The sequence below is a fragment of the Mytilus edulis genome, chromosome 9 (assembly GCF_963676685.1).
Source record: "Mytilus edulis chromosome 9, xbMytEdul2.2, whole genome shotgun sequence".
In the NCBI taxonomy this organism is placed as follows: Eukaryota; Metazoa; Mollusca; class Bivalvia; order Mytilida; family Mytilidae; genus Mytilus; species Mytilus edulis.
In genome coordinates this window covers 20,885,474-20,899,231 of record NC_092352.1, presented here as the reverse complement: position 1 = coordinate 20,899,231, position 13,758 = coordinate 20,885,474, and the positions used below count along the sequence as shown (strand labels likewise).

Genomic DNA, 13,758 nt, shown 5'->3' with positions numbered 1-13,758 from the left:
AATTTTATTTAACAAGAAAAATTAAAACTAAAGTTTAAGAAATTATTGACAATAGAATTTAGAAAATCATTTTTGATCATATCTAGACAAAAGACTTCAATTGTGTTTGAATAATCATTCTATAAAATTTAGTTGGTTATACGTTCATGAATATTCATTACCATTTGTTTGCACTTAAAACTTGTGCAGTCATCTTTCTGACCATCGACTCTCGCTATAGCCTAAAGAAGAGACATGTGTATTCACAGATGATTTAATGTGAATTTGTAATTGTTATTATGATATTATTGTTATTATGTTTGTATTTGATACATACATTCATGTAATATATAGAATTTAAAGTTATAGCGAGTAGCACACCAACATTACATTTGTATGTCGTTTGTTCTTTGTTGAGGCCATAGAATATAATTACTTTCAGGGTGCTCTGAATTTTTCAGATGAATCCGAGAACCCGTTGCTGGGTTGCTGCCCCTAAATTGGTAATTTTAAGGAAATTTTGCCATTTTTGGTTATCTTGAATATTAAAGATAGAGGTAAACTGTGAACAGCAATAATGGTCAGTTAAGTCAGGGGTTGACACTAACTTTTGTAGGCACTAGCCCGCAGGGCTAGTAAAAATTATATTCAACTAGCCCTGTTCTGTGTCAGGTACCCCGGTGAGTGGGCATGCCCCCCCAGAAATTTTTTGAAATTTAGATGCAAAATCCTGCATTCTTAGGCCTTTTAAGAAGATGTTTTCAGTCTGAAAAATAACTATTTCATACTTGTTATCTTCATAAAAAAAAAATTAAAATTAAAAAATGAACACTAAACATCTAAAGAAATCTAACGGCAGGAATTTATTTGTCAAAACTTGCATTTTTACTGTTAATGAATTGAGTAAAACATTTCAATGATTGCTAAATTATTTCCCTTTTTTAGGGACAGAAAAAAAATAGCTACACTATGAAAAATTGTCCCTTGTGACATATTTTTATAAAACATCCATGAAATTATGTCAAAGGACTTGGGACAATTTTTAACTAAGGGGGGCACTATTTTATAGTTTAAAAATGTGATATTCTGTCCCTGAACGAAATTTCACAGATGAATTGTGAAATATCAGAAGACACAATTTCATGTGACACTTTTTTTGCTTACAAAAATCTCATCAACTAAAATAATCAAATTTAAAAAAAACAATGTTTTTTGATTAATTTTATTTACATAAATAAGTTGACTTGTCCCCTATTTTACTTTTGGTTTCTGATGCGGAGTCTTCATGTTCCAACTGATTTGTCTCTATAAATCTGGCAAAACAGCCGTTGGACGTCAGAGTAATCTCGGACTAATTTGTCTCATGACGAGTTTTAACCCTGTTCTCGCTAATGCATTATGACATGCATACATCCCGGTACGTGCAATGGACGCTTTCTGATACCAATGGCTTAGTCTTGTTATCATCATCACCCCCTCAGCTCTCAAAAAGAAGCTAATCACATTTAATATTATTACTGGAAATTTACTTTCGTTTCAGTCCATTGCAACTGGAATGATAAGTCCCGAGCAATACGAAATGAATTATGACGACGTGACAAACGCTAATTCGATAAAGACAGAGAAGTTCGAAAAGTTTTCATCACCACGTGTACCTTTGGAGTAACGGAAAATTTCAACAGGGAACCTTTCAACGCTCTATTTTTAGAACGAAAGGACATTTCCAATTTAAACTATTTACGCGACGACTATGTAATAGATAAGGCTAAACTATGCACACGATTTATCAGGATCTCTGTTGTGATTAATGATAAAATATAATAAAACCAAAATGTATATGCCAGTATAATTATTGTTTATTTCAAAACGGGTTATCTTGAAACGTGGTGCATTCTTACTTTAAGGGCCGAGTAATCTTAGGCCGAGTTGACTGTATATGGCGACTGGTTTACGGTAGAAATTTTACCCTCCAGTATCTGTATCTGTATGTAAATAAAGAGGTCGTGGAACCAGTGTAGACAATATTCGACGAAGTTGTCAGATATGACCGGCGGTTGGACTGTACTTTGCCGAAAGTACAACAGATTGATGTTCAATGACAAATAAATTTACTAGCCCCTCGGGCTACCGCGCCACGGACATTTACAAGCCCGACACAAAAGTTACTAGTCTCGGGCTAGCGGGCTAGCGTTAGTGTCGAACCCTGTAAGTAAGATCTACAAATAATTCAACATGATCAAAATGGTCAATTGACCCCTCAAGGAGTTATTGCCCTTTATAGTCAATTTTCAACAATTTTGTAAATTTTTATAATCTTTTACATAAATCTTCTCCTCTGAACCTACATTTGAAATAAGTCAAATATAACCAAACATGTCCACAATCATCATTAGGGTATGTAGTTTAAAAAATGTGTCTGTTGACCCGGCCAGTCAACCAAGATGGCCACCATGGCTAAAAATAGAACATGGGGGTAAAATATAGATTTTGGCTTATAACTCTGAAACCAAAGCATTTAGAGCAAATCTGAAACGGGTCAAAGTTGTTTATCAAGTCAAGATCTATCTGCCCTGAAATTTTCAGATGAATCAGACAACCCGTTGTTGGGTTGCTACCCCTTTATTGGTAATTTTTAGGAAAATTTGCCGTTTTTGGTTATTATCTTGAATATTATTATAGATAGAGATAAACTGTAAACAGCAATAATGTTCAGCAAAGTAAGATCTACTAATAAGTAAAAAAAATGGTCAGTTGACCCCTTCAGAAGTTATTGCCCTTTAGGTGTAATACCACCATTGATTTCCCCCTATTAGTCTTTGTTAAATTTGCACTTTTCAAAAAAAATGTGCAGAATTTATCTTTGTTTTAAATAAAGAAATACTTGGCATGAGTAAAGTTTTATCCTGTCCAGTACTAAAGAAAAAAATTCACATAACATTTCATTGCATACAAGAAAATAACCATCATTGGAAGTTAACCAATCAAATGTCTCCCCTTATTTTATCTGTGTACAAGGTTTAGTCACCATGTAACCTCAAGATTACAAAATTTTCTATAGAAATTCCAAATAAAAAATAATGGTGTTTTGAAATACCCAAGACATATGTTTATTACACAGAAATGTTTTTACTGCAATAAAATGTCAAATTCAAGGGAATATTTTTTTAGACCTACTTTCGTATACAACCTGATGTGACGTACAAATGTACCATGATTTGGTGGTATTACACCTTTATAGTCAATTTTTCTTAAATTTTTGTAATCTTTTACAAAAATCTTCTCCTCTGAACCTACTAAGACAAAATGTAACCAAACTTCTCCACAATCATCATAAGAGTATCTAGTTTAAAAAATGTGACCGATGACCTTACCTGCGAAACAAGATTTCAGACATGGCTTAAAATAGTACATAGGGTAAAATGCAGTTTTTGGTTTCTATCTCTGAAATTGAAGCATTTACAGCAAATCTGACTGGTGGTAAAAATGTTCATCAGATTTAGATATATCTGCCCTGAAATTTTCAGACAAATCTGAGAACCTGTTGTTGGGTTGCTGCCCCTGAGTTACATGTACAATGTAGTAGTTTTATGGAAATTTTGCAGTTTTTTGCTATTATCTTGGATATTATTATGGCAGTGTCTGCGCGTACCCGCATGCGGGTACGAATAGCAAAATTGCCGTTCGTAGGCTACGCGTACCCACATCCGGTTTTATAATAAATTGCCATCGGATCGGGAATTAAACGTAAAATATATACAGAAATTATCGCAATTAGTGAATAAAATTGATCAACTACTTAGAAGTTTTGTAAACATTTATATATATGTAAGTGAACAGTTTTTCTCGGTTAATAAATATTCTTAAAATGGGAAAAGAGTGATATACATGTGGGGCAGACATTTCAAAGTTATCATGAATTGGAACAATTTGTTCAAAAGTATCAGTCGATTAATTTTATACAATTGTTATATAAAAACAAACTCAGAGTCAATTGCAGCTGCAGAGAAAAGAAGAACTGGAAACAAAAAATAAAGAGGAAATCAAGTTTTACAGAAAAAAAATTTCCTGTATTCACGGAGGCAAAAATTCTAAACAAGTTCGACAGGAAAAATGAAGGCCTAATACATTATTTCTAAAAAAAAACAAAGGCCGATGCCAATAATCTTCTATGAAAGCTTCGTTAATAAATAACAAAATGTTTGACGAAAATGTAAACCTTCAGCGCATCAAAAAATATTTTGCCTCTGAGGCGTGGAAGCAACTTAAAATTCGGATATTATATATTATAGGACTATAGTTTACAGGGACTGTATATTTCATTTTCAATCAGTGTGCATTTAATTTGCAAGGTTTATTATATATTATTAACTTATAAATACAATTCGAAAATATTATTTGTCATATTATTACCCTTCACTCGTTCTACTCGAAATCCCCATATTATCAATAATTTCTGTATATATTTCACGTTTAATTCCCGATTTGATTGCATTTTATTATAAAACCGGATGTGGGTACGCGGAGCCTACGAATGTCAATTTGACTATTCGTACCCACATGCGGGTACGCGCAGACACTGCCTATTATTATAGTATCTAATGATATCTTATACTATAAATTATGACTTTAACCTTATTTTACATGACACAGGCTCTTTAGAGCCTCTAGTTTTATTTGGCCTTACATACCTTTTTCTATACAGAGAATTTTTTGGAAGTGACTGCATTAATATGACTAGTGAAATTATTGGAATAAATCCAGGGCTCACGCTACCAGGCGACTTGGGCGAAGAAGTTGCCTTCCCGACCGTCACTTCGCTTTCCCCGACCCCCCAAAGCGAAAACAAGTCGCCCTGTTCTTGACGATACTCGCTTTCAGTCGCTTCCGTCATCGAACATTTTCAATTGTTACCAAGTTGATGAAACATCAATTTTTTATTGATAATTAAAGAAATTCAGACATAAACGATTCATTATCTTTAGAAAAGAGGTTGAAGCATTGTCTTCGCAGTGTGTAGCAGGTATTTTGATAAAAATACTTTGATAAAAATACAACTTTTTATCACTTCATGCATTTCCGCAAGTTCCGGTGCTTGTTACTCGAAAACATACATCAACCTAAATTTCTGCGGCAAAATAAGTTTGTTACTTCATTTAAACGTGACAAAAGTTGCCTCCAGTAAATGTTTAATCCATTTATTGCATTAAAAACGTCATGTTCCTTTCCAAATAACTTGTCAAACATTGTTTATTTTTGTAAATTTTCTTGCATTCGTCCGCCATTGACCGAGTTCTAAACTACGGATCTGAACCGGACCAGCTATGACCGAAATCCGTACTTTTACAATAATTACTACGGACGCACAGATGGAACAACTGACAAAAGAATATTGATCCCAAAGGGAAAAATTACGCATTCCACACTCATTAAGAGACTTTTGGTTACATCTAATTGATTGGTGTATATAATTCCCTATATTTTTTATGGATTGTTTCAAATTATTGATTAAAGTTGCTTAACTCTGAGACCATTATACTAATATATATACAATATATTATGGCCCAGCTTAATAACTTTTATATTTTTTTAAGAGAAACACTGAATTTCATACACAAGATAAATTTTAATTAAATTGTAATTGATATATTATAATTTCTTTACATTTTCTAAAATATTTTTTTTTTTTTTTTAGTGCTAGATATTTAGGTGGTATTAGTTTCTCACAAGAACCTTAGTAAAACTTAAACAACTTTTAATTTCAAATGTTACTTTAATTGTAATTTTTTTACTCAGATATGAATTGAACAATATAAAAAGAACATTATTTACACATGGCCCTTTATACTATTGTAAAATCCAAACATTGTAGCGAACCGCGCAAATGAGCACTTCTCTTTCAAATCTCACCACTTCTCCCTATCAGTTTCAAAAAGAGAAGTCACTTCTCCCTATAATTCCGAAGGAGTGTGAGCCCTGAAATCACCATTTAAAATTTAATTGAAATATTTTAAGTATGCTAACATATTGAATTTTGTGTTTTATTAAAAGAATGTATAAAAAAGGCAACTCTTGAATACATGTACAACTGTAGCAGCTCTCTAGAAACTTGACTTCTTCCTATAGTTGATGATCAGATCCCCTGAAAATTTAGCAACTCAAAGTTTGTTGACATCGATTATTTCATTAATTGCCCTACTCAGCCCTAGACTTGTTTCTCCCCGAATCTAGAATTTAATATCTTTGAACATTAAATAATAAGTGTAATTTGGCTTCTTGAATATATTTTCATTGACATTGTTCATGACTGCTTGTATCACTTAAGTTTATCCTGTCGGTCTAGTAATATTCACTGACTAATAACCCAACTCACTGTTATTCATTCAAACTACATGTAGATTTTCAAAATTTTATTCTCGAACAGTCAAAATCATCAGGGTTTGGAAGGTTAGAAACATGAAATAAGAATCGGCCTATAATAAATGAGTTGGATAACAGTTACAATAATATCTCAGTTCTGTTCAAAACATCTAATGTACATGTAAATATAAACCTTTCTTTAATTTAGGGAGCTGCAGAACCAATGCAGGTAGATGGACAGGTGGAAGAAAATGATAACGTAGAGGAGGATCAGTTTGTTGTTGAAAATTCTTCTATAGTAAGTAAACCTTTACCAATACTTTATTTGTCAAATTCATTGATTATTTACATAGTGTTTTTATCAGGGATAGGAAAAGGACATATATTTTTTCAAAATTACATTTACACAAAATATACAGAGTCCTTCCAAAAGGCTTTGGCAACAAGGTTATCATCTTCAATAATGTACATGTATTGTAAATGTATAATCTGTTTCTTCAATGATTGATATGTTGTTATTCCAATGAGTTACGAATATTAAATCTGTTTTAGATCCAATTCTTTAAGCTTGGTAGTTTATGAAAGCACCTTTCAATACCTTTCAGTAATTAACAAATGTTCAATATGCACTTACATGTACAATGATGTACAGATGTCACAATTTACTGAGCGTCAAAGTTTTTGCTGTTTTATCTGGTAAGGATTAGCTTGTAATCAATTAATACTTAAGAAATAATTCTATCCTGCCATGCTCTATGCTCATTTTAACGGGTAGGCATTATATTTGTTAATATCTTAATACCAAGCGTTAGCGAGGTATTAAATGTTTACAAATATAATGCCTACCCATGTTAAAATGAGCATAGAGCATAGCAGGATAGAATTATTTCGAATTTAAAAGAATATTTGAACTTTTTCACTTCGAAGCGGACCTATGGTAGACGCTCGGAATGTCCACATTTTGATTTCATGAACCAAAAACGTTATAGAAAATCAGCAGTTTATCAATAAAAAAATAAAAAAAACAGAAACATTTTAACTTACTTTTAAAATGTTTTTATTTAATTTCCTAGCGAGCAACACCAACAAAAATGTCCATTTTGATCTGTGGCGTTGTTCAAAACTCATCTGACGTTGCAATTTCAATTGTGACGTCAATCACGTGCAGCCCATGTTCTATTTGAATTAGAACATGGCTTTGTACCCAAAGCTTAAGAAGAACTTCATATTAGAATATGCATTTATTATTTGAATATTAAATTAAACAGTACAAAATGAAATATAATTTGGTTTCTCACCTTCATTATTTATTTGCTTTTTTAAGAAAACTTTTAAAAGCCACATCAGTTAAAACTTAGTGATTACTGAATGTGAGGTTGACAGTTCAGAAACTTCTGAAGTAAACTGCAGGGTAAAAACAATAACCTCATAATCTGTAAACCATACGAATTAGGCACATGTAACATACATGTCTATTTGTTATATTTTGAAGGATCTAGAGCAGTATGCCAGTCAGTATTCAGGATTAGCCAAACTTAACAGATTACTATTTATATCTGATCACTGTCCACCATTGAAGGTTGAAGCACTTAGAATGGCTTTGTCTTATGTCCTCACAACATACAATACAAATCTTTATCAACAAGTTCATAGAAAGCTCCAAGAGGCAGTATCTTCGTAAGTATAATGGCATTTATAAGCAATGGTAGCACACCAGATAGTACTTCATACTTATTGTTCATCAGCAAATTCAGTGTGCTGAATTAAGAAATTTTCTATTTATACTGTTAGGATATTTGTGCTACAATTGTTCCAAATACATTTTCAACTTCAGCTTAAATAAAGATCTTGTTCTATAGTCAGGAGTAGGGATTTTAATTTACTTGAAAAAAGATTAGGTCTGAACCAGAACAGATGCTATTTGAGTGGTTGTTTCATGATTTTTAACCGGATTTTTGTGACAAAAATGTCGGTTATTGATTTGGGGATGTACGGCGGGCGGGCGGGCGGGCGGCAATCAAATGTTGTCCGTGCATTAACTCATGAACCGTTCAACCAAAGCTTTTAAAATTTTAATATGTTATTACTGACAACTATTCGAAGGTCAAGTTCAATAATGGCGATTTTGACTTTTACCGTTCAGGAGTTATGGTTCTTGAAAGATTGAAAAATGGAGTTGTCCGTGCATTTACGCATGAACTGTTCTACCAAAGCTTCCCAAATTTCAATATGTTGTTACTTATGAAAGAATGGAGGTCAAGTTCAATAATGACGAATTTGACTTTTACCGTTCAGGAGTTATGGTTCTTGAAAGATTGAAAAATGGAGTTTCCAGTCGTGTCCGTGCATTTATGCATGAACTGTTCTACCAAAGCTTCCGAAATTTTAATATGCTGTTACTGATGACAAAATGGAGGTCAAGTTCAATAATGACGATTTTGACTTTTACCGTTCAGGAGTTATGGTTCTTGAAAGATTGAAAAATGGTGTTTCCCGTCGTGTCCGTGCATTTTCTCATGAACCATTCAACCAAAGCTTTTGAAATTTTAATATGTTGTTACGGATGACAAAATAGAGGTCAAGTTTAATAATGACGATTTTGACTTTTACCGTTCAGGAGTTATGGTTCTTGAAAGATCGTAAAATGGTGTTTCCATTCAGGTTGTTGCATTTACTCATGAACCATTCAATCTAAGCTTTTCAAATTTTAATATGTTGATACTGATGACAAAATGGAGGTCAAATTTGATATTGACGATTTTCACTTTCACCATTCATCAGTAATGGTTCTTGTGATATTGCCAGGACACAAATAAATGTTAATAAATCCGGTTTGCTGTCGTTGTGACAGCCTCTTGTTTATTTGATCAACCGTGACAAAATATTTCCTTAAACAAGTTCACATCATTGATTTCTATACACTAGTTAAGGGCGATGTATTTGCAAAAAGTTTTGTTCATGCTTGACCAAAACCTGTGACAGGGGGTCCAAAGAACAAAGAGACAGATAAACCTCCATGATCACAAGAGGTTTTGTTTTTAAGGAAGCCACACTGGTAACATCAAACAAAAATGTCTTATCACATAGTAGTCATGGTAATGTTATGAGATTTATTTGATTTCCTAGTATCGTTTACAACAATGTCAAACAGTTGTATGACAACAAATAAATAAAGAGAAAAGAACCAATCAGAATAAAAATGTGATATTCCAATTCAAGAATTCAAGGGCAAAGTAGCCTTACAAATACAATACCTTTTCCTTTACCATGGCATTTTTTTTATGCCCCACCTACGATAGTAGAGGGGCATTATGTTTTCTGGTCTATGCGTTCATTCGTCTGTCTGTTCGTCTGTCCGTCTGTCCCGCTTCAGGTTGAAGTTTTTGATCAAGGTAGTTTTTGATGAAATTGAAGTCTAATCAACTTGAATCTTAGTATACATGTTCCCTGTGATATGATCATTGTAATTTAAATGCCAAATTAGAGTTTTTATTCCAATTTCACCGTCCACAAAAACATAGAAAATGATAGTGTGAGTGGGGCATCCGTGTACTATGGACACATTCTTGTTGAGATTAAGTTGAGTGAAAAACTCAGAAAATGTTAATCATGTACATGTATATAACATTTCTTCAAGTTCATGTATGTTTATGTTATTTAAATTCTAGATCATCCAGTTTACCAGATGCAGTGGCAGGTATTGTACACAATGTTCCTGGTCTAGATACACAGTGGATAGAAATAACATCAAAGAAAGCTGCTCTCAAATTGGAAAAACTAGATACAGATCTAAAAAACTACAAAAGTAATTCCATCAAAGAAAGCATAAGGTCAGTATCTTACAGCATGATTAGAGGAGAATTTTTTTAAAATTTTATCACATCACAACTATTTTTTTGACATCTCCATTATAGTGTATAGCATTATGTTATATCTGTCCATTTGTATGTACAGTATGAGAGTAAAACTGCTAAATGAACAATTGAGTTCTCATCTTTCATAAAATCTAATATCAGAGTTTGTCCATTACATCTAAACAATCTTACAAACATTGCTTATGGTCCTTTTGAAGTTACTCCAAATATGGAGGTTGTGCATGATGTGATTCGATACAAAGCCTATTCAAAACTAAGACTTTAAAATTGGATTTTCTGCTTTGTTGATAAGAACATAAAATTAAGAAGTAAGATCATATAATCACTATCTAACAACATCAAGTGATTGTCTTGAAGGAGAGTTTGCATCCTGGTAAATTTCAAGATCAAAGGTCAAAAGTCACGTGTGAGCATTTTGTAGAGTCATTCATTCTGATTATATTAGTTTGTTAGTGCAGTAGATGTCTGGTTAAGAATAGAAGGATATTTGCCTAGTCTTGTATTTTTACCTTCAAATTTTTTTTATTCATTGAGGTTCATTTATTAAATTCAGTACGTTGACAAAAATGATCTATAAAAATATCAACAGATAAAAGACTACCATTTACATGTGATTATATTTATACTCAAAAACATCATAGATAACATACATGTATGCCTTTTATTGAACTTTTAAACATCCTACTCTTAATAAGCATCAGTAATTTGTTTCTTTCTATTTTAGACGTGGCCATGATGACTTAGGAGACCATTATTTAGATTGTGGAGATTTAAGTAATGCATTAAAATGTTACTCCAGAGCTAGAGATTATTGTACCAGTCCTAAACATGTCGTTAACATGTGTTTAAATGTTATAAAGGTAAACATTTTAATGATGCTTAATGCATGTAAGTATAGGGTCACTAACTTCACTTTTTGTTTATATATCAGTAATGTTCTTAGTGAAAAAATACAACAAAATATCCCAATAAGTGTCGTGTCATGGTGTTTTTAAGTGGTTAATAACACATCAATAAAACTGAGAAAATATTATGCTCTCTTGTCTGACAGCCTTCTAGCTGGTCACAATGATAGTCTGTTAGAAAAAAAACAAGTAAGAAAATGACAGCAGATTCAGAAGGAAAGACAAACACTGGTAGACCTATTTGGCAAATGACAGCGATTTTTGGCAAATCTGCGCGGAACGGATAATAAATAGAGGTTCATCGTAAATTTTTCGTTTTACAGTATATTTTGCGGTTCTCCGGAGATTTTCCGTGTCTCAGGGAATTATCCGTTTGTCCGATTAAACTGGTGTGTATTGAGTCAGTGATAGAACCAGTGATGCGTGTGCGACGGTTATTAATAGATCGTTGTATAATCCGTTATCTGTGAGCAACGGTTATTAATAGATCGTTGTGATTATATACACTGTTTACAGTCAGATAAAAATAACAGTCTTATTACCCTTTTCATATGAGAAATAAAAATCGGTGGTTTTGATATTAAAGTTACTTGCAATTTAAATATCGAATTTAGTTCAATAAAGAATAATCTATTTAAATGTGACCAATGAACAGGAAAATGCACGTGGTAACTTTGCAATACTACAAATATTCTTCTTTATTGTCATGTTAAGATAAATCAGTTCCTGTAAAAACAGTAAAAACAGAGTCTTTAAAATTACTGCAGATGCCGTAATCCGACATAATGTCATACTGATTTGACACTTGTCTAGTGTGAGTAACACCTGCTGTGATATTTTTGCAATACAACATGGACAAGCGGAAGGTCGTAAATCAATCTGTTGATCCGAATTTAACTTTACCTGTACAGATATTTATTTATGGAGGATATCATAGATACATTTAATAAATTGTATTGTATTCAATGGAGATAATTTAAATACACAATATAATTTATTAAGACATATTTGGAGGTATACATTGAACATGTTTTCTCCAACCATGAAGGTTTGATATTGAATGCTTTTTTTTTTCTTTTTTTTTTTTTTTTTATCAAACTTCGATCTGATCAGTCTCGTAGATTATAAACGAGTAATTCGTTTATAGTTACACATTGTTACTCTTCTAACGTCTTTTTCTTTGTGCTATTAAAAAAAAAACTCACAATTTTCCACATCAGATCGACATTTTATATATATATATGAATACTGGAAATCTTTTTTCCGTCCGACACCACGCTCCCCACAAGAGCCCCAAGATATAATCATACCTGTCAATCACTAGCCGCAAGTTGAACATTTTGGCCAGCCTTCCTCGTGCTTTCAATTATGACATCGTTGCGAATTTTTTTTTTTAAATTGACATGTGAAAAGAATAAAGTGATGGGAAGTTTATTTTACGACCTATCAGAACTTCTTGTGATTCTAATAAGATTTTTCTTAGGCCGCATTTCTTTCTAACAAGAATTTTGTAAACGTTGTGTCGCGTGTGTTACTGTTTTCTAAACGATACACGAGTAGAAACAAATACATCGTTTGATAAATCTTTAATGACCCTGTTTGAATTGTCAATAATACATGCACATGTTGTTGGTAATCAGACTTTTTTACAAACGTAGAAACAAATACTTCGTTTAATCAGGTTGAAGTTAGAAACAAATGCAGCGTTTGTACTAACAAACGACAAACTGCAGACGCATTTTTAGTGTTTGCATAGTTTGTCAAAGTTTATGTAAACTTTGCAAACGTATGTGTTTGAAAAAAATGATCAAAACATGTGCGTGCTTAGCCGTTTGCATCTTTTGTGTTAGAAAGAAATGCATCTTTAATGAGTCTGAATCCGTCAAAATAGCATGCTTTACAAAAAGATCAGCCAATTCAAACGTTTCTTTACACAAAGATGATTTTAAGTACGTCATACATTACATGTAAATTAAACATTTATTTAAGTAATTTTTTTTCGTATCTATCTTTTTCGTATCTATCAATTTGGTTACAGGGTTTATGCAAGTAAGTTGTACTGTGTGGTGCGTTTTCAGATTCATTTCTCAACTTCCTGTGAACCGAAATATTTCGGCGGGGGTATCAACGGCGGCAAGCTTACAGTTTAACTTGCTTAAATTTTATTTAAGTCAGTTTATTGAAATAAAATTGAAAATGGAAATAGGGAATGTGTCAAAGAGATAGCAACCCGACCATAGAAAAACAGCAGCAGAAGGTCACCAACAGGTCTTCAATGTAGCGAGAAACTCCCGCACCCGAAGGCGTCCTTCAGCTGGCCCCTAAACAAATATATACTAGTTCAGTGATAATGAACGCCATATTAATTTCCAAATTGTACACAAGAGACTAAAATTAAAATAATACAAGACTAACAAAGGCCAGATGCTCCTGACTTGGGACAGGCGGGAAAATGCGGCGGGGTTAAACATGTTTATGAGATCTCAACCCTCCCCCTATACCTCTAGTAGCCAAAGTAGAAAAGTAAACGCATAACAATACGCACATTTAAAATTCAGTTCTAAAGAAGTCCGAGTCTGATGTCAGAAGATTTAACCAGATAAAATAAACAAAATGACATTGTTTTTGCAGAAGATTAATCC

The 13,758-nt window shown here is 32.8% G+C and overlaps 2 protein-coding genes across 5 annotated transcripts in view; one reads left to right on the top strand and one right to left on the bottom strand.

Moving 5' to 3' along the window:
* The window catches only part of LOC139489648 (leucine-rich melanocyte differentiation-associated protein-like), a 511,226-nt gene that overhangs the window by 343,213 nt on the left and 154,255 nt on the right, over window positions 1–13,758 (bottom strand). The gene's annotated exons all lie outside the window — the stretch shown is intronic.
* Window positions 1–13,758, top strand: part of LOC139489636 (COP9 signalosome complex subunit 1-like) — a 29,780-nt gene that overhangs the window by 1,079 nt on the left and 14,943 nt on the right. For all 4 annotated transcript variants that reach the window (XM_071276264.1, XM_071276266.1, XM_071276263.1 and 1 more), the window contains exons 2-5: window positions 6,545–6,634; window positions 7,829–8,013; window positions 10,005–10,166; window positions 10,936–11,071. In XM_071276264.1, the coding sequence (XP_071132365.1) occupies window positions 6,545–6,634; window positions 7,829–8,013; window positions 10,005–10,166; window positions 10,936–11,071 (573 nt within the window). The remainder of the gene's footprint in view (window positions 1–6,544; window positions 6,635–7,828; window positions 8,014–10,004; window positions 10,167–10,935; window positions 11,072–13,758) is intronic.